This window comes from Melospiza georgiana, chromosome 3 (genome assembly GCF_028018845.1).
Source record: "Melospiza georgiana isolate bMelGeo1 chromosome 3, bMelGeo1.pri, whole genome shotgun sequence".
Classification (NCBI taxonomy): Eukaryota; Metazoa; Chordata; class Aves; order Passeriformes; family Passerellidae; genus Melospiza; species Melospiza georgiana.
This window is the reverse complement of record NC_080432.1, coordinates 72,886,564-72,907,803: the sequence shown is the minus strand read 5'-3', so window position 1 is coordinate 72,907,803 and position 21,240 is coordinate 72,886,564. Positions and strand designations below refer to the sequence as shown.

The 21,240-nt window shown below is 39.4% G+C and overlaps 1 protein-coding gene across 1 annotated transcript in view; it reads right to left on the bottom strand.

Annotated features, from left to right (window-relative positions):
* The window catches only part of ARHGAP18 (Rho GTPase activating protein 18), a 93,303-nt gene extending 72,713 nt beyond the window's left edge, over nt 1-20,590 (bottom strand). Inside the window, exon 1 of the mRNA XM_058020148.1 lies at nt 20,503-20,590. Coding sequence (XP_057876131.1) covers nt 20,503-20,546 — 44 coding nt within the window. The 5' untranslated portion in view covers nt 20,547-20,590. The remainder of the gene's footprint in view (nt 1-20,502) is intronic.
* Nucleotides 20,591-21,240: the final 650 nt, after the last annotated feature.

The window sequence follows — 21,240 nt, the reverse complement described above, 5'->3', positions numbered from 1 at the left end:
AAAGATGGGTTAAAAAAAAAGTTTTGAGACTGGTATCTCATTTTTCTGTTCAATCATGTTTGACATTTATACAAGACAGCTGTATAACCCTTAAAAAAGATTTTTTTTCTTGGTTAAACACACTTTTGGTTTTCTTTCAGAGGGAGATCTTCCATCCTCCTGACTCCTTGTTGACTCTGCATCTGTTTCAATTTGAACTGATCTTTCTTGAGCATGAAGCACCCTGAACTCTGTAGAGCAACTGGGACCTTGTACATCACAGATACTTTCTGTGACTGTATCACAGGCACAGTATTGTGGAAAACATCAACTTTTCACATGGCTGCTTCTGACACTGGTGAGACTGATCTGAACATCATGCACTGTCTGATACACTTGGAGCAGACCTGCTGACTGGCTTGCACATCCAAGCACACAGAGGAAGCTCCTTCTGAAAGGTCTCCTCAGGGAAATGTGCTATGCTTCTGAATGGAAGGGGGCGTTTACTCTCTTGTTGAGAGGCTGCTGTCATGAAGGCCAGAAATCCTGGATTTGTCTCTTCTCTTGGACACTGCATCCAACACCAAACCCTCTGAAGAGGCAGGAGTGAGGAAGACTCCAGTAGCTAACACTCTCCCCCCCACTTTGTTCTTTAGGTCAGGAAATAGACCCCTCTATCCAGTATTTGGGATGTAACAACTGATGAACTCATTAGCTACAGTTTCATCAAGAAAGATTAGCGGTGCTAGCAAGTGCACAGAACGTACTTGGAAATAAACATATTTGTTACTTCCCAGACAGGCTGTGTCCATGGCTTGGGTTCAGGTTCTGTGCCACCATCCCCGCCCCCCATCTTAGCCCAGGCTTCAGTAGGGTTTGGGATAGTTTTCTTCAGTCTGAATCTGGCTAGGAAGTTGAAACCATGCTCTCTCCCACACGTGTTAACTAAGTCAGTCAGCACATTGACTGAGAGCTCTTCTCTCCCTCACCCTTCTAATTTTGCTGTTGCCTGCAGATTTGATCACAGCTGAAGTTGTAGCACAAAAACATCTGGTGAAATAAAACAGAACAGCCACAAAGGAGGAGAGTTTAGTCAGTCAGAAAAGCTCATGAAAATTGTGACACAATCCTAAGCTGAGCAAGCCAGAGCTATCCAGAAATGTCATTATGCACTGAGGAAAAATGCTTCAGAACAAAGAAAGGAACAATTGTATGAGTCATGGGCTCTGAGAAAGAAAACCACTTGTCTTTAAGGGTTGAAGAATACCCAGTAAAACTTAAAATTAACACAATGCAAAATATTCTTAGTTCTTTCTTACTGACAAAAATATTCATTTTGCATCATCTTCTTTCATCCCAAACAAATATTTGAAAAGTGTTTCTTTCTCTCACATTTTACACTGCAATCAAATCCAGCCATTCTTAATACAGAATATTTCAAAATGTCAGTCTTATTTTTGCTATTTTGAATGGAAAAAATCTTCTAACTTCAATATGGATTTTAAAAATGGTTCATATCAACTCAGAACAGCATTTACCAGAAATACTAAATCCAAAAGAAGGCCACCATACTTTAACCAGATGTCAGGTCCCGACTACAGTCCAAGATATACCATCTTAATGAGACAATACCTTTTAAAACCATGTCTGCAAATATCATAGACAAATCAGAAAGAAGGAATGGAAGTTCTCACATTCTTGCTTGTCTTATCTATTTAATGAGGTTTCATGCATTTCATACAAACATTTTTTTTGACATGTTTTATGCAAATAGCTCTGACAATGACATTTAGCACTTGCAATTTTTTTAAAATGAATGTAAGTATATGATATTTGGGATTGGAAACATTATTGTAACAAGGTTTGGACAAATTTTGAGCCAAAAAATTTACAAATGTAAGCTGTGAGAAAAAACATTCTTTATGATAGTCCTTCTGATGCTTTTTATTTACTCTTCATAGGTATTCAAAAGTAACTCTGATGAATAACAACTAAAATTAAAATTAGCATGAATACCTGTGCAAAAATTTGTACAATAAATTAATATTTGAGGTCTTGTTTCTTTTTGGCTGAAAGCCAGTTAGAAAGCTAAAAAAATACCAGTCATACACCAATAAAAACTCACAGCACTATTAGAGCTATCCTGTAGAACCATGTACCAAGCAATAACTGTAAAGTTCATTATTATCTCTAGGCTGATGCATAGCCACACATGCAAGTCACAAATAATTTTAAACAAAGTGTCAAATCTGTAGCCTTCAGGGCTTCAGTCCTCTAAGGGTACAGTTGTTACAGAAACAAGTGACTAGATTTAATATATTTGCACTAATTTGCTCATCTTTGATTGCAAAGAAATTGTGATAGGTTTTTAGAGCAAGGTTCAGACAGAGCTGCAGAATTAAAAGGCAAGAATATTCTACCACTGCTGTGTATTTTGGAATCAGTTGCTGGAATTACAAGAAGGCTAAACTTGAACATTTGCCTACATCAAGATATTACAGTGTAGTTTCTGCAGGAAAAACATAACATTTGCAGTTCACTTGGAAGATATTCACCCCCAAAAAACTGTATTTATTTTATAGTGGTTAGATTTACTTTGATTTACTGTAGTATCTTACTATTTAATAACTCACACTATGTACAATACTGTTCACCATATGTCCAAATAGGAAAAAAAAGAGGGAAGCTGAATTAACTTTTCAATGAGGATGCATATGTGGAAAGTAATGCAAATTTACATATATGTAAACATAAATATTATGCAGACATCTATGACCAAGTCTCCTGAAATTTTAATCTAACAAAGATAATTATAGATTCACTGGGATAAATTAATAGAGTCACAAGCAAAATCAGAACAGTAGTGGATGAGACAAAACTGTCCCGGGAAGTGGGGCTGGTGTGCAGAGCAGGATACACACGTGTGTCCTGCAAGAGGGAAGAGTAGCAGGGAATGGTTCCAAGCCATATGGCTGCCATAGGGAACTGGGGTCAGAGTGAGCACTAACAACGTACAGCTGCATTGGTGTTGGGTCTTTGATGAGAAAGACCATCTGCAGCTCTTGGCTGCCCTTGATTTCATCTTGGCACTTGAAAAATCAATGGGAGCAGTGCTAGTAACTTGCATCAGTGGAAGAATGCATTTCTCTCAGGGACAGAAAGCAGTTCTCAGAATCAGGCAGCACACTGTCCCTTACACACTATCTCCCCCTTTCCCTGGGGAGCCTGTTTAGTGCTCAAACACACTCTGGGTGAAAAACCTTTCCTGATACCTAACCATACCCTTTGCTGATTCAGCTTCAGGCCATTCTCTCAGGTCCTGTCACTGACCACCACAGTGCCTGCCCCTCCTCTTCCCCTCATGAAGATGCTGCAGACTACCGTGAGGTCTTCCCTCAGTCTCCTTTTCTCCAGGCTGAATGGACCAAGTGACCTCAGCCTTCCTCATACAGCTTCCCCTCACCATCTTCATGGCTCTCCTTTGGATGCTCTCTAATAGCTTAAGATCTTTTTTTATATTGTGGTGCCCAAAACTATACACAGTGTTCAAGATGAGGCCTCACCAGTGCAGAGCAGAGCAGGACAACTACCTCCTCTGAGCAGAGTACTTTTTACTAAATATAAAAACAAATTGGCAGAAGGCACCATAATCTGGTCAGTAATATTTCCATCTCAGAATTTAGATGACCCCATCAATCTCTTATCATGGGACAAATTACTTAAAATATCTAAGAATCATCATCATCTCTTTTCTATTCTTTCCTGACCATTAAAGACAGTGCTGTGCTACTTTATATACTGTGAATGAGAGACGGGCAGAAGCAAAGAGATGAGGATTGCATTTTGTGTTAATGAAAAGTAACATTTTTAAAGGACCACATAATTTCCAGCCAGGCTAGCATCTCTTTATCAGAAATTATGCAGTTTAACACTCCCAGTATAATAAATCAGCTGCATAAACTTCTGGTTTCACCACTTTTTCCAAGCACCTTTTCTACCATCTTTAAAACTGAAATACAGGAAGTGAGCACTTAGAGTAATTTGAGTATTTCACAAATTTTTGTTGAGAAGAGGACTCACCTTGTATGTAAGCGTGAATAACAACAAAATTTGGTGGAAAATATTACAAATAAGATGTAATACCATGAGTTCTTCTGTTCTTGAGGGGATTTAGAACCTAATTATTTTACCTATGTTTTGGAACATCTTACAGAAGTACAAGGGGATAATAATCTGTAGGATTTTTCATCACCTGCTGGCTGATGTACAAAAGCTTCAGCTATACATAAGTACCTCCACTCCAGAAGTCTCTACAATTTTCTCAGAATTATAAGTGTTATTGATAAATATAATAAAATCACATTTCTGTTAGCTTAGCTAACAGGAACAGGTTAGGAACAATCAAGTAGTACTCATATGAAAATCCTGTTTGTGTTTTGCTTTTCACAAGCTGCAAGGTGAAGGACAAACCAGAAGCATGGCAAAACCCCCACACAGGCCACAAACAAGAAAACTTCAACTATTATACAAATACGGTTTTTTCTCCTTCATTCCCCATATATGCAGATATATAATGACCAGCGCTCCAAATTTTCTAATTGTCTAATAGGAGTGCCATCTTCTTAAGGCAATGGATGATAAGGATTGATGTCAATAGACAAAAGTCAAATGGATAAATTATAAGGTAAATGCCTGCATTGTAGAACAAGAATTTATCATTCCATAGCTGAGATCATCAGTGTTTGTGAAGAAGGTAGCCTTACTTCATCAAAGCCTGAAAAAGTCTTGGGAAATGAGGTTATAAATGACAGGGCAGTAGAATACTGAAGTTTTTCTGCTGCCAGAGCACATGAAGCAAAATTATGACCCCACCAAAGTCAGAGACTAAGCCTCTTCTGATTTTCCTGGACTAATATTTCAGCCCTAGTTCCTGTCCTGTGAGTTCAGCACCTGCTGCAGCACTTGGGCTCCTTTACACTCATCTCTGAGGTGATGCAGGAGAGATGGGCACCAGGGTAGCTGCTACCAAGCCTTCAGGCCCCTGGCCCAGTGCTGCCTGAACTGGATGATCCACCAGCCTGGCTCTGGGCTTGTAAATTCTCTTCTGAGGAACAAATAAATAGATCCATGAGTGAATTATTTGCTGTCTGCGTTTTGGATTCATAAAACATTCTCAGTTTTAAGTATTTAAATTGCTTTTTGCTTGTGGTTTGTTTGCTTGTTGGGGTTGTTTTTCATTGGGGGATAATTATAGGACAACCTATTCCTATTCCCTCATTCTGCTTTCTTTTTGCATTTTTTGCTTAGATCGCTTTCTGATTTTTTTCAACATCATTCTTAGTACCAGAGAGGTCTTTTAGGAAATAGCACTATGGCAAAAAATTAGAGCACTCTTTCTTTCAGGTAAAAAATCCCAGAACAGACAGGAGAATGAAACAGCAGTGTGAAATTCCTCAAGAATTTGTGTGCAATCATTCCCTGCACAGCTCCCACCAAAATGATGGGATGACCAGGTGTCAGCTCCCTCTCCCTTTCATGTTCAGAAAGATATCTACAGTTCAGGCTGGGCACTTGTCAACAGCACCCAAGTTTTGTGCACATCCCAAAGGAATTAGGAGAATTTTGGAATGGAAGCTTTATCACGATGGCCTTCTACACTTTAATTTGGCCAGCCAGACTCTTCCAGAATGGGTACAGAGAAAACATACTAGTGTTGATAAATTTTATCAATATAAGAGTACTTGTAACCTTTAATACCTGTTCAGGTATTTAGGTGGCTGTGGTAGTGTAAAGTGCTTTTCTATTGCAACCACAGTAGGACTTTTCCTAGTATAACTATTATTTCTAAAAATCCACATTTCTCACTGAAATAGGCTGGTTTTCAAGAGTACAAAAGCCCAAAAAGCACTTCCAAAAATTAGAAAAATTAGTCTGTAGACATCTTAGTTTTAGTTTTATCAAAGCAACAGCACAAACACCACATCTCTCTGATGGTTTTGGGGATCCTGGCCATGAATGAACAGCTAAGGGGAAAAAAGCTGCATGCCCACCAAAATAATTCTTTTTCTAATTTTTTCCTTAGCCTGTTTTTTTTTTCCCTTTAGTTGCTTTGGATCATCACTAAAAATTAAGCCAGAATTGCTGTAAAAGATTATTGCTACTCTAAGAGCAGATGCTCATAGGAGCAGTTTTCAAACTGAATATTTTGCTTTTTCCTAGCCCCAGTTTCAGAGTTATCTATTTGTGGAAGCATCAGGTTATTATCTATCCAAAGTGCATTTCATTACAGAAATCACAGAAAGATATTTTTACAAGGATTCAGCCCAATGTATAATGTGTGCTGCAACATTATGAAGAAATATATATTACAATATATAACCATAATAGTTTAAAATGTCTTAAGTGCTGCCTAATATACTATTCACATGGGCAAAACTGAAATGTTGTTTCTCCCTGAAGCAGGTACATAATTTTGTAGCTGCCAACAAGCTGTGAAATAGTTATAACTGTAGGATGTTGCCATGTTTCAAGTACCCTGTTTTAATCAGTAGAATTCCCTACTTTTAACTATTCAGTGTAGACTATTGTAGCTATTTTAGTCAACCTAATTTCCTATTCTCTTGGCTTCAGATAAGTACTTTAATGAAAAGCATGAACAAAATTTTAAATAAAGCTTCATCACAGTTGCTTTGCAAGGACCCACTACGTGTACTGGATTTTGTATTATTCACATTTAGGGTCTGAAACTGCAGAAGTGTTGGCATAGATGATTGAACACCATTCCTAAATTATAGATATATTGCAAAGTACAGAAGAATACTGGGAATATATTTACTAATCTCCCAGTAGCATTTACTATACTATGCTTGATGTATATCAGAAAGACTTTTAACATGGCAAACTCTTCTGGCATAACGTATTCTTACAGAAGCAAACAATGTGCATTAATAATAAAATAAGTATTGGCCTAAATTGTACAGTCAGATCAGGTTTTCTGTTAAGAGGTTGATTTTCCCAAACATCCAAACACAATATAATGGAAGCTGTGTTTATGTTTAAACAATATTCCGATTTAAACTATATTAAATACCATTTCTAATTCAGGACTTAGTTGAATATACCTGGCTCATGAAACAAGCAATCCTAGTGATTTGACTGCAGGCTACTGTAATTATAGGATCAATTTTTAAAAGCCACCAAACACTTACAGAGGGCAGAGAAGGTGGTGTACAGGTAAAGACAGGGAACTAAATTACTGAGACACAAACCTCAAGGGAGAAAAAAGGAGTTGTATCAATGGATCATTCACTGTCTCTCCCAGCAGCAGCACTAAGGGGAATTGACAGTAATTACAATGAAGAAACTGACTCAAAACAAACTGGAGGGGGTGGCATTCCACGTCATGTGTCATTGCACAGTGGTATTGCCGGCTGCAGGATGCTGGTGAAGCTGAAAGCTTACACGAGTTCTGGGCAAGACCAGACATGTTTGTGGAAGATTTATCCATGGACTATTGCTAAACACACAGAAAGAACATCTGGCTCAGGAATTGCCTGGCAGCATATGGCTCCAAGCTGGTGAGAGCATTGGGAATATTGCCCCTTCCTTAAAACTCTTTTATGCGTGTCTTTTAAACAAGTAGGATAGCAGGGAGATGGACTTTCTGTCCAAACCAGTAGAGCTACTTTTATGTTCAAATAGGCCAGAATTTAAAATAATTCTTGTTCCTTGCTACAATGAGAGTAATGTAAATGCATGCGAATGACAAAAAATAGAAATTATTATTCACTATAAGACACTAGAAAAAATATCTTTATTATACTGCATTATTTATTTTTTCTTTTAAAGGTAACACATCCTATTTAATTTATGATTGAATTTATTGAACTTTCTGAGGATACAACTTCCTGATTAGGTTTAAAACCATCACCTTTCAAGGAAATCTGGATCACATTTAACATGCAGTTGTCACAAGCAATTCTCAGGAACTCATTCCCAATCGTGGATCTTGTGAAGCCTGCTCCAGCTTTGCAGAAATGAAGCAATTCTTCAACTCTAACCCCTGTAGCTGAAACATTTTAAACACAGACTAACACTGACAGTGTACTTATCTGCAGAACACAGGCCCCTTTCTAAATTGCAAGCCATGTTCCCTGCTCATAGTGGATGTTCAGTGTTATCTTAATTCAGTGAATTATGTATTCACAAAATAAACATGCATTTAAATTTTAACAGTGCACTTTAGTCAGCGAAACTGTTGTGTTTACGCCCTGATTGGAAATGTAAATATCAAAAATGTCAGTGGACAAAGAAAAAGACATCTGCATCACTCTGAATTTCTAAGTAGTATTTTAAGATAATGAATTAAAACTGTCAAATGCATTTTGCTATGGCTAAAAGTAAAAATATTTAGAACACATCTGGATTAGAAAACTTCCTTAAAAAAAATCTGTTCTCACTGAAATCTGTAAAATGTCAGTATATATTATCAATCCACATCCTTCGAAAAATTACATTTGGAGGCATTTCTAGAGCTCATAATCCAGCTCATACTGATGCCCAAAGACTGTCCTGCTGATTGTTTGGTTTTGGTGTTAGGTTTGAGTCAGTAGGACTGAAAACTAAGAACATATTTTAAATAAACTTTATTTACTTCAGATTAGACCAAGGTAGATGGAGCAAATAAAACAAATTCCCTTGAGAATACTCCCAAGAACTCACCTCTTTGAAGATGGTATTAAATACAATTTACATAGCAGATCTTTAATATTAGCAAAGGATTCCATATTTTGTTTCCTTCCATTTCATTCCTGAACACTTGATCATTATTCATACATTCTGCAGTGTCATGAAAATACTTGCAATATTTAACTTTATCTATTAGGGCTTAGAGTTTTTCATTTTGCTCCAACTATTTGTATTTGCATGCGAAGTCTCATTACTGGAAGCAGCTAATAATACAAAGGAGAACTGCAGAACCAGGTGATTTGCTAAGTTAACAATCTCAGCATGGCTCCTAGCTAATACAAGAGTAGGTTCAAAGATCCTCTGAATTACAAATTAATAGTTGCACCAATTCCAGAGAAAGGAGTGAGAAGTTCAGTCTCTGTGCAGCCAGTTCACGGGGTGGGTGTTCCAGCCTGAGGAACCATCAGCTGCAAACACTAAGGGACTCTGTTTCTCAGAGGGTATATCTGATAGGAAGAGCAGACAGAAGAGCAGGACCATTCTTCCTTTCTACCCTGCTAGTCACAATATTTTGTGTTTTGCAAAACAGACACCACCTTTCTTTCAACATCTACTTGGCTAGAGAAGGTGAATTTTAGGAGACTTTGAACCAAAGTCCATTTTCTCCAGAAGCTGGGATTTCTGCTGCTGGAAGTTCTGGGATGACTCTGAGTATTTCTGCCACCAATAATTGGAATTGTTCACAATAACTGTCTGGATCAGAGAAAAATAGTTCCTAATCCGACAATCACATAATCCTTTCCCCCTTTCCTGTGTATCAGAGAGATTTGTACCCTTGGGGTGATCTACAGCACACGTACACACAGTGCTGGGTAATGGTGGGTGCAAACCAGCTGCCTTCTGTAGCTTCCATTGTTCTTGTAAATATTGACATCTTTGTTTTCTATCCAAAGGATTTCACCTGAAATTAAAATAAAGTTCATAATTTTGAAAGGTAGAGAATTATTTGCCTAATTTTGCCTGATTTTTAGTGTGTCCCTTTTTTTGTCCCCTTCATCCTTGTCTGAATTCCACTGTGTTCCCAAGCTAAACTCAGAAAACACATAAAGGACAAGATCATCAGTTAAATTCTCCAGCTTCACAACCAACAGTGGTCACTACTCTGTGTATCACCAGCCCAAAATGAGTTTTTTGTGTTAAAAAAAAAAAAAAGCTCAGCCTTCTGCTTTCAAGGAATACTTTGTCATTTAGCAAGCTTTTATCTCCAATACCAAATGTATTCAATATATGTGGGCATACCAGTAGCTGTCAGTCAAACCAGCACCTATGATGGGACTGTGATCCAGAAGTGTTCAAATCTGATTCTCACGGAAGAGTTTTGGAACTCCAAGATTCACCTAAGTACCGCCACAATTTGAAACTCAGGGAAAAGGTGAGGAAAATGTATTTTTGTGTCTTGAAAGTAGCAGCTGTAAGGAAATGCAGAGATGTCAGCCTGATATCCAGCTCCAAGGCAGGACTCTCCAGCTCCAGTAGCTTCAAAAGCCTCTATGAACTCCATGCTTGGCCTTCTGCCAAGAGTGGTGATTACAGAGTGTCATGACATGCAGCGCTTACTCATTTTTCTTACGTGCCCCAAATGCCTGGGTTTTTTCCTCATGACAAGTTTTGGATCTTGCTGTTCCTAACTACAGAACTGAAAGTAAAATGCTGGTGCAGAACAATGTCTGTCAGCTCTTTGGGTACTTACTGAAGCAAAAATAAACAAGACTATACTATATGTAACACATGGATACATTAAAGAGGGTTAAACAGGGTTTTATTATGAAATGCTGTTCGTATTTACTAAAACATAAGATGGAACAACTGAGTTTTTAATGGTGCAAGTAACAATCTACCACCATTTTTTTTCCATCAGATTAAGAAGGAAACAGCTGTTGTCAGATGGCAGCATGATGCCAATAGCTGAACAGGAAGGATTACAGCATTCAAGTCATCTTAAATCTAGTGCATAAGCATTAATAGAGGCTTTTCTTTCACCACAAATGGCTAATGTAGCTAAGCTCTGACACTGCTCTGAACTTCTCACTTACCTAGGGAAACTAAATGCTGCTGTTAGCAGCACAGTAGATGAAGTAATATTTCCTTTAATAAAAATGTCATGAAGGATTTAAAAATCTGATGTAAGTCATTAAATTGACAACACCATGAAGCACAGAACACTAAAATGGTGTCTCTGTGTTAGCTCTAAAGACACCTTGAAAGAAAACATAGCATCCTTTACTGCACTTAAATCTATTATAAACCACTCATTATGATTTCCTACTTATCAAATTGATCTGGACCTTAGACTCTGCCATGTAAAAGAGTTCAAGGGAAATTGCTAAGGGCACAGAGTGCAGGGGGAGTCAGTAAATACCAGGGAGTTCATTGCATGGAAACTGCTTTTGTTTAGGAGCAGAAACACAGTTCTGAAAGACTAAGACATTTCAAAGTGATATTTACTTTAAAACCTCTCTTCTGTCCTCATTTCATGTCTGTCTGTCCCATAACACTGAAGGTCTTTGTTGATCCCATTTCCAGGGAGTACATGTACATGAGCATGCATTCATAATTCTTACTTTTAAATAAATCTTAAAAACATCCACCTACCTCATATCACTACTACATATTTTAAAGTTCTTTTATTATTATAATCTAAATTTTGATGAGTTTTACTGCTCTTATTAATATTACAACAGCAGTAATTTTAAAATTCATTCAATTTTGTTTCAGTCAGTTTTTATATACCTTACTGGGTAAATCACCTTTACCTCACTTACCAGAAAGCTGAGAGCCAGTGTGGCACTGTGGGAAAGAAAAGCTAAGGACAAATTTGCTGCTGCAGGTAGTTCAAAGGATTATCACACAGCCCAATCCTTCAATTTTATTAGAAATTGATCCCTTAACTGAATTAACTATCCAAGCAGGTTTTTATCCAAATTAGGTTTCCTTCTTAAGTTTGTCTAGAGGCAGATGGCAGCCTTTAAAGATTATTGGAGATATAAACCATCCTATCTTATATATGTAATTAAAAATCAATACCATGTCCCTAATTTGTAGAGAATATGTGCTTTTCTGTGAAAAGCTCTGAAATCTCTTGTCTCATTATGCCCAGGTATGCCAGGCATTTACTGTCATAATAGCAAAATGTGGCATTTATGGGAGATGTTAATCTGTTGCTAGTGCTGGCCACCAAATGCAGGACCATATGTTTCTCTGCTGGGAAGAACAGACAGGACCTAATTCTTCTCACAAAATTAAAATTCCCTACAGGAAACATACATTATAGATCAGTTCTCCTCTTGCACTCACCCTTTGCTCCAAACCTGGGGTTTGGAGAAAACTTTAAAAATTGGATAGCATTATGGATCAGAACATGGGGGCTGGCTTGCACCCGTAGAGAGGGGCAGGGATTTTTGCTAGAGGAAATGTCAATTCTGGAGAAAGGAAATGAAGGTAAAGATACTTGTAAACAAGGGAATGTAGGTCTGGCTCTCATTACTGTGTGTAAATCCCTAGGCCATTTGATTTTGCCTCAGAAATTATGATAAAGTCCACAATGTCAATGCATGCCCTTGCCATGAGTATGAGGAAACTGACCACTTCACTACCTACAGACATTCCAACTCTGAGAGCAGAACCAAGTACAATAAGGAAAAATATCTTTGTCCAAGAATGCAAGGAAGAAATAAACAGAATTTTTAGCTCCATAAATTATATTTGTCTTGACTTTAAGCTTATTTTTCAGCAGACATGAAGCATTAGCATTTCTGTTCTTAAAAACATTAATATTATTGAATACCTATGACTACTTCCTTTCTGCTGGACATCTTTGTGTTGGGTTTGCCTCCAAATGGCATTCTTGACCCTTTGCTTTTTCTTGTATTTTGCTTTTCAACTTAGATGGACTTTTTTAATGGCATTGGCATGCATTTCTTTGCTGTCACTATTTGTTATTATGCTCCCTAGGAAAAATTTTTTTACAAATACAACTATATACTGTTTTTTCTCAAAGTCACCAAGTTCTTGCCATGACATTGCTCGACTTACATAACAGTAAGTCCAGAAAATGTCTGGATTCCTAATTCCTCTATCAGATAATTATTCAAATTTCTGCAGCTCAGTGGGACACAGTGCCCAAGAGCTTTTTCTGGGTTGCTGGCTTCTAGTAAGTAAAATGTGCTGGTCTATGTCATTTTCTTGAGCTGACTTTCTATTAATTTTCACTGTTCCTGCTTTAAATCTCTGACACCTCAAATCTTACTTCATACAGCACTGTTTCTTATTTTGATCTTTATGGTACAGAAAGAAAAATTATTGAAGTAAGGGAATCCTTGCCTCCAAGCTGATGGACTCTGACAGCCACACTGGCTGCTTTTGTTTTAATCCAGAGATTATGAAGGAAGTTTTGACAGTACAATGGAGGAATGGGGCTGATAAAAACTTATTGCATGATAGAAATCAAATATCCATTGATTCTATTGATCAATCTTACAGGAAAAAAAGGTAATATTAGGCTTTTCAATTCTTACTGCAGTCAGTTTTGCTGAGATGGTATGTGAGGAAGGATTGAAGGAATAAGCATCTGAGCAGGAATAGTGAGGGAATGAAGGTCTGTGTGTATGCCACACATACTGTTGTACTCCCTAAGAGAATGAGGAAAACAAGCTCACAGTTAGTGCAGCCATCTCCTTTCCAGTGCTGGAAAAGCCACCATGTGGGCTGCCCACCCAAGGCCATGCCTGGTTTGCCAGGTAGTATCAGAGAGAGGAGAAGGAAATGCTGTCTGGAAGATATCTGCCAACCATCCTTCCCCTGATGGCGAAGGTCTCTTCCATCTCCAAACAGTACAAGTGTGTCCCTTTCTACTGCACCAGGCAAGCTTTCTCATCAGTGAGAAGCCGACATGGTGAGTGTGCCAGGGCACATGTTCCTTGGGCTCTGATAATCCTCCTGCCTTTGTATGGTTTCCAGGAGGTATCCCATGGAGCAGGATGGTGAGACATTAAATGATAACAAAGCATTGGTGATGGCCTTTAGTCAAAGATGGAATTAAGTTCAATTGAGGGGAAACTGCTAGGTTGAAACTCTTCATTCACTCTGAGAATTCTTTTGTCAGTTATCAGAGATTGGTCAGAAAGTGGTTTAAGCTGTTTCAAAGCAGAGATGAACAAATATCCTTTTCTTGAGCCAAAAGTGCTGATGGAAGAGGGTGACTTCTTTGCAGAGCTGGAAATACAATCATTTAGTAATCCTTTCTAGTCAAAATGAGCTGAATTGACAACTTTACACAGCATGTTGTTACTAACAGCTTTTTGCTGAGTGCATGCTTTTTCCTCTGCATGTCAGTTTTAAATAAAAATAAGAGATCAGGCTTACAAACAGATGATTCCCAAGCCTAAAGACCTTGAGTTCTTTGTTCCACAGCCTCACCACAGGTTCCTCAGATGTTCATTATCTTTTGAAGGGAAAGGGTTGGGAGCTCCATAAAGATCACTGACAAGTGTGCAGCATCTTCAGTTGAGAAAATAAATGGATTTATCTAAACACTGCATAAGGTATGAGCAAAAGGTCTACAAGAAGGAAGGAGGGAGGGAGGAGCAGCAGGGGATGGCAAGAAAGCACTGTCTTAAAAGTCAAAAATGTAGGGCTAAAGTAAAAATTGCCAAAAGTCAAGCGGGCTTTTGACAGCTGACAGGTTTTGACACCTAACAATATAAATTAAATTACGTATAGTATTCTTTGACAGTACAGAGAAAAAGAGAAATTAAATGGTAATGAAGTTGCTGCACAGTAAGAATGAAGTTGAGATCAAAGATAATGTTGGCATGGCCATCCCAAAACTTCCCAACTCAATAATCTGTCAGGATAATGACAGCAAAAGCCAGACTAGTCCTGAAAATCTGTGGATAACACTACATTGTATTTTAGCAAGAAACAAAGTGTTTAAGATTTGGTAAAATTAAGGCTGGCAGAACAGATAATCATCTGTCCTAGATATTGAAATAATTTCCCTAAGAATTCAATAGTAAGTGATCACAATAATCTATCAGCTCAAGTGATGCCATATTAGCAGGGAATGTCAACATAACATAAAAATATAATTCAGAAAGAGAAAAACTGAAAAACTGGCAACTTTACACCTGTTACTCTGAGTTTGACAGTATGCAAGTCTTTTTTAAGTGCTTGAAAGGAAAGCATATTTTGAGACACGAAGGTAGATGGAAAACTGGGATAAAATACAAGGCATTATTAACCAAGATAAAAACAGATTTTAATATTAAAATAACATGTGTTAAGGAGTAGGGGCTGCAGGAGATAAATCCTATATGGCCTTCAGTATTGCATTTGATACTGGAACACATAAGGACTACAACTACATACAGAGCTAAACAAATGGGACAGTGGGAACAGTGCAAGTTTGTAAATGAGAGAAAGGCTTAACATAAAAGAGATAGCAATACATTTCATTGAAAAACCAATGAACTGGAGGAGTCTTCCTATCAAGCTTTCTCTGGGTTCCCTCCAACTAATGATCTTATTATTTGATATTTTAATTCATAACTTTGGCACAGAAAGAAGAATGTGAAATTTACTGATATTATAAAATTAAGGATATCAATTTAGAGAAAGTCCAGGATATTATACAGCAAAAATGGCTTAATGAAAGAACTGAAAAAATAAAAAATCATGCACAAGTCCATGAATTTAATAGACTTAATAACTACATTTTATACTATAAGCCAGGGGGCCCATCAGTTTGAAATGACAGATACTAATCAGTCATAAGGCAGCTATCAAACACAGTGTTGTACAGAATAAAAAGGCATAGGCAGTTTTGTGTACATCTAGCTATATCAGGCTAGAGAGCAGACTTTTAATATCACAGACATTGATCACACATTAAGTAAAATTATAGTGTCACTTCTAATCACTCATAATCAAGAAAGATGTGGTCAAATGTGGACAATCACATGGAAAAGAGAAGAGTCTACTCAGCACGAGCAGCTAAAAAGCAACAATAAAATTCCTGTTTGTGAGCACTCATGAACATATGTATCTTGGGTGGGAAAATCAATTTCCTTTCATGGGCAATGTGAATACAAAATAAATATGTAGAAAATTTCCACTGGCAACTGTAGGTATAAAATTAGAAATACATTTCTGAATTTCAAGAGGAGCATGGTTCCAGCACACGCATCAAGAAGGACAAACAGCCTAATCTTTAAAAAAAGCTCAGTATGTTCCTTAAGTGGATTAAAGACAGTGGCTTTCTTGTAAGCTGCAAGGTAGCACTCTGAGAGATAGAAAGTTCTTTCCAATCCTTATGTCTTGTGCTCCTACACCAGGGTATAAGGAACAATAGAGAGTGGCTAAATTAGATACAAAAAAAATCAAAAAACCTTATGCTAAGGACATGTTAAGCTTCTAAAAGAAAATGAATTCAAGAACTTCAGAAGTCAAGAATATTAGATTTGTGTGTCCCAAAATGAATTTTTTTTTAATGTATAATTTTACAAATCAAACAAAATCATTCACAAGTATACCTCTGGGTTGAGGGGAGAGCAGGGGCTGATAAAAGACTAGCCAATGGTCCATGCAGACCATTTGTATGCTACTGCAAGAGCATAAGGAGCCATAAAATAATACCTGTGCTCTATAAGCTCCCCTGCAGCACTCAGCAGAACTCTTTGTGCCCTTTACTTGACCACCAGAGATGGCCACACTAGTACCAAGCCCAGAAATCTAAGAGATTTCTAAGAGAAATATGAAACTTCTTCAAAATTTCACAGGGAAACTCCTTGCCCTAGTAGGGTAGCCAGGGATGCTGAACCACAAGGTGCAGACTGTGTGTTCTTGTAACAGCAGCTTCAACCTCTGCTGGACCTCTAAGCACAAGGTAGCTGGGTTCCTTCCTCTGCTTCTTCATCCTCTCAGGAGAGAGGATAAAGGAAGATGCTCCTTCCTCCAGATAACCATGCACCACCACATGCTGAGGTCTTGGAGGGGCATCAGGGGCATCATCATTGCCAGGCTAGTTATGAACATTGCTCAGGCAGGATTCAGTCCATCAGCCACACCTCAAACCATGCAGACTCAAACCACACATTTTTAAGAAGCAGATTGTTAAGTTTGCATATATTTCAAAGCTGCACAACCTAAGTGAGGTCTTTTGTGAGTGTTAAGTTGCTGGAATCAGAGAGATGAAGTAACTGACAGTGTCAGCAGATTTTTATTTGCTGACAACTTTTTAAAGATATAAAAATTTCATATGAAAAAGTAGGGATTTCATGACAGCTCCAAAACAGTGTTATTAGATGCTGCTTCAACTAAAAACATTACTGTATTTCATTTGACCACTTTCAGAGACAGGTCGTGAAAACTAATAATTCATTGACCAAAAACCTGAACTTCCAAAATAGCATTTCAAGCCTGGGACAGTGCTTTTCCACATGTGTAGCTTAAGAATTTGCACTTCCTAAAATGAACAATCCCGGCCATGCTTCAGTTTGAATTTCTGCAATACAGTTTACTGTGGAAAGCTCCTTGGTAGCATCCAATGTTCACTCTCCTCATGAATGTCTTACATTCATAAGTCTACATCTTTGTCTTCAGTTTGCTTGTGTTGCCTAGTGTTGTCATTGCAAACTGCTCTATCTGCTGCCATCTCCTTTGTTTGCTGTTCTCAAGAATCACTGCTCATTTCTTTTTTTGTGCACTGCTTTGCTCTCACTTGGTGCACAATCTTTACTTATACAGAGCTAATTACATTAAGTATATTGATATGAAAGCATCTTGCCTGGCTGAGAACCTAATTTAGTATTTTTACAATTAGTTTCTTGGCTGATCCATTCCCATTCAGTGAGCCTGCCTTTTGTCTGACTGAAACTAATCAGAAGTTTATGACTCAGCAGAATGGGGTTTATATGGTACAGAACCATGAGGGTTAATTAGCTGAGGGAAGTATAAAAGCAAGTATTGCTACATGATTTCTTCTACCATCGTGAGCATTGCATTTCTGTGTGTTTACTTCTGATTTTCAGAAAGGGGACTTTTTGGAACAGTTGTTTAGTGCCCAAGGTCTTAATATTACTCCTGTAGCTTCAGGATCCTGAGTTTTGCAAGGTGTCGAATTCAAAGACAGGTTCCCATGATGTCCACATTTCTGCTAACTGTGCAATTCTTAAAGTGATTTGAATTAATTATCTACTTCTCAGTAAGACCTGAATTAAGGGCATAGTTACTATTCTCTAAGGATCTGATTACAGCAATTGTTGGGATGCCCAGTGTACTATTTTATTATCATAGGCCAATCTTGTAATAAACTCTATTCTTAGAAATTTATGAAGTGCATTTTTTAATATATAAATATATTTTTCTTAATATATATTAGCATAGTATTTATTCACTTAACTGTGGCAGAACCCTAAAATTAAATTCATGGACTGGGACTCAATGGTTAAGAATTTACACAGAATACAGGAGTTACAACTTATCCTTCACAGTTCTGCCTAGGGTGAGAAAAAAGCATAATGCTGATGAGAAGCATTTTTGCCATCACACCGGCAACCTACCATTCTTAACTCAGTCTGACAGGGAATTTTTTTGGGTTCCTTGCTGTTATTTGGTTTTCAGCTACTTCCATTCTCATGAGCAGTAAAATAAATATTATGATGTGGCTATCCAGAAGCCTACTAAAATTATTTAACCAGAAATCATAGTATTTCAAGAATATGTCAGACAATTTCATATGTAGGCACTCATTTCTACATTACTTTTCTGGATTCACTTTTATATTGCTGGGCACTACTGAAGAAGGCAAATAGTAAGTACCTGTTAATACCTAATTATAATACCTGTTTATGTCTGACTGATATTGACTGAAACATCTATCCCCTACCTCTCATGATTTTGCGATATGAATGGGAATAAAAAGTAATATGTGATCTTGCTGAAAATCAATCCACACTTTAAGCCTACAGACTCACTAACGATGACCAAATGTGCAAATCTTCCCTGTCCTGCTAATGGGTTTTAGGGAGCACCTTTGGCTCATTTATATCTTGACAGATACGGCCACTATTTACCACTCCAGCAATACTCAGTGAAGTATCTATCCTCTTGTTCAGCACTGACAAATGGAAATTAATCCTTACTCACGTTTATTTAGGACTAATAACCTTCAGTCTTTCAAATGTTGCATTTACTGCGTCCCTTTTCCGCCGTATCTCCAACAGGTCTGCTTCTCATATAAAAGCCAATTGATTGACTTCTTAACATCTCTCCTTATTTTATTGACTTCTTTCACCCAGTACTAAACTACTTAAATTCTGCCGTCAGCCAGGGCACTGACCAGGCATTTGATAAACTTTCAGATATGTTTTTCACTCCTTCTCAATGCCTTGATGCTCATCCAGTGGGAGAAGAGCATCCTTAAACTTCATTGAACTTGTCAGCCTTTTTGCATCTTTTCTCCTGATATCTACAAAATACTTGACAGTGATCAGGCTGCCACTGGATACAGAACATTACTTTTTTGCTTTGCTGCATTCATTCAGCTGTCTGCACTAATTGCTGTTTCCTAATTCCCTTTATATTATAAAGTCTTTGACGCTGAGATTTTTTCAGTCTGATGTTTATAAAGCAAAAAGAGTCATAAAGCTCTGGTTCAAAATCAGCAGGAATATTCCTTTAAACAAATAATCACAGTTAGAGGAGAACAACAGAAGTAAGGCAAGAGTAAGGAATTGGATGGGGTTATTCCTTCTGGACTTCCTTCTCTATTTGCCCTGCAAAGTAACACAGTAAAAAAGCACACAAATTTATAAAATTAGAGCTGTGATTTTTGTCAGATTTATAGAATAAGTTTAACAAGTAGCAGAGAAAAAAAAAACAGGCGAAACTGGTGACATTACATACTTCTGTCATGCAATTAATGTTGAAGTATTGTTATTTCAACAATTGTTTAAAATGTATCTACAGACTGCAGGTATTGGAATATAGGACTCAAGTCTTAAATCATAGCAATAAAAAGTTACAGTACAATTGACTGCCCTTTTTTCCACTCATTCCTATGGGTAACTTGAAAAAAATTAGGAGATGAAATCAACTCTCAGAGCAGCCTTATGTGAAAATGCTTCACTAAAATATCATTACATTCAGAAATCAAATTTATGCTTGCTATTCTTGATACATGTTATTTAAGTTTTCCTTCAACTCTCTTGATGCACGTTCAAGTGCTCATACACAGGGCAGAAACTGTGATTCAACAAAACACAAGCGGAACGCCACCAGGAGTGCGCACTTTTTTGCTTTCCCTCCACCCAGTGCAAAAATATTTGTCTTTGCCGGCTAAACTAGAATAGATGATACTAGGGAAATAGATGATACTAGGCTTAGTAAGGCACTCTGACAGAAGTCTTATTTAAAAAAAAAAACTACGAAATACGCAATTTGTCTAATCCATGCTAGGATAATTACACTACACGAGGGGTAGGGACAGCGACTTTCCAGACTTTAGTGGCGTTTTCCACCAACGCGCCCTGCTGTCCCGCGGCGCCGCAAGACGCGCTTCGGGAGCGCCTGGGAAGAGAGCGGGACACGGAGCGGAGCGGAGCGGGCGGGGAGCGCCCGGCCGGGGCAGGACCCGCTCCCAGCCGCTCCCAGCCGCTCCCAGCCGGGGTGACAGCCGCGGTGACAGCCAGGGTGACAGCCCCGCCACTGCCGCTCGCTCGCCCCGGGTGTGCGCCCGGCGGCAGGAGCAGCGCGGCGGCCGCGCTCGCCCGCCCTTACCTCAGGTGCAGGTAGTGCACCAGCTTCGTCACCACGGTCACCATCTTCCCGGGTCACCTTCCCCGCCGCTGCCTGGGGCCGGGAGGGACACGCGATGAGGAGGGAGCCGCTCCCCGGGGACTCCTCCGTCAGCGGCTCCTCGCTGCTGCTCCACCGCTCTCGGCCCTCGGGCGGCAGCGCCTTCGCCCCTGGGCCGTGCCCGGCCCTGCCCGCGGCGCTGCGGACGCTCGGCGGGGCCGCCGCGGACACTCGGCCGAGGGACACTCGGCCCGGGCCGCCCCTCCCGGCAGAGGCGGGGCCGGGCCCCCCCGCGGGACAGCCCGATCCACCTCGCCCTCACGGCCTGCCCGGGGACAGGGAGCGGGGCGGGCTCTGAGGGCGGCTGGGCCGCGACCCCCGCGCATCTTCATCAGTGGAGAGCGGGGAGTCCCCGCCGTCGGGACGGCCCCGCCGGCTGCCCTCCGCTCCGCTGAGCGCCGGCCGGCGGCGGGGACACCGTGACCGGGGGCAGATGGACGGGGAGCGTGCGGGAACACGGGCCGGGAGGTGCGGCGTGAATGCAGCCGGTCCCGTCCCAGCGTGAGGCACGGCTGAGCGCCGCACGGTGCCTCTCTCAAGCGCTGCTCAGTGGGGAAGGGTTAAGCGAGGGGCAAGGGAGGTGATGGCTGGGCTGGGCAACCTGCCTCGCCGCACGAAACCGATGTCTGAGCTCCACGCAGCTCGGCAGAGGACGAGGAA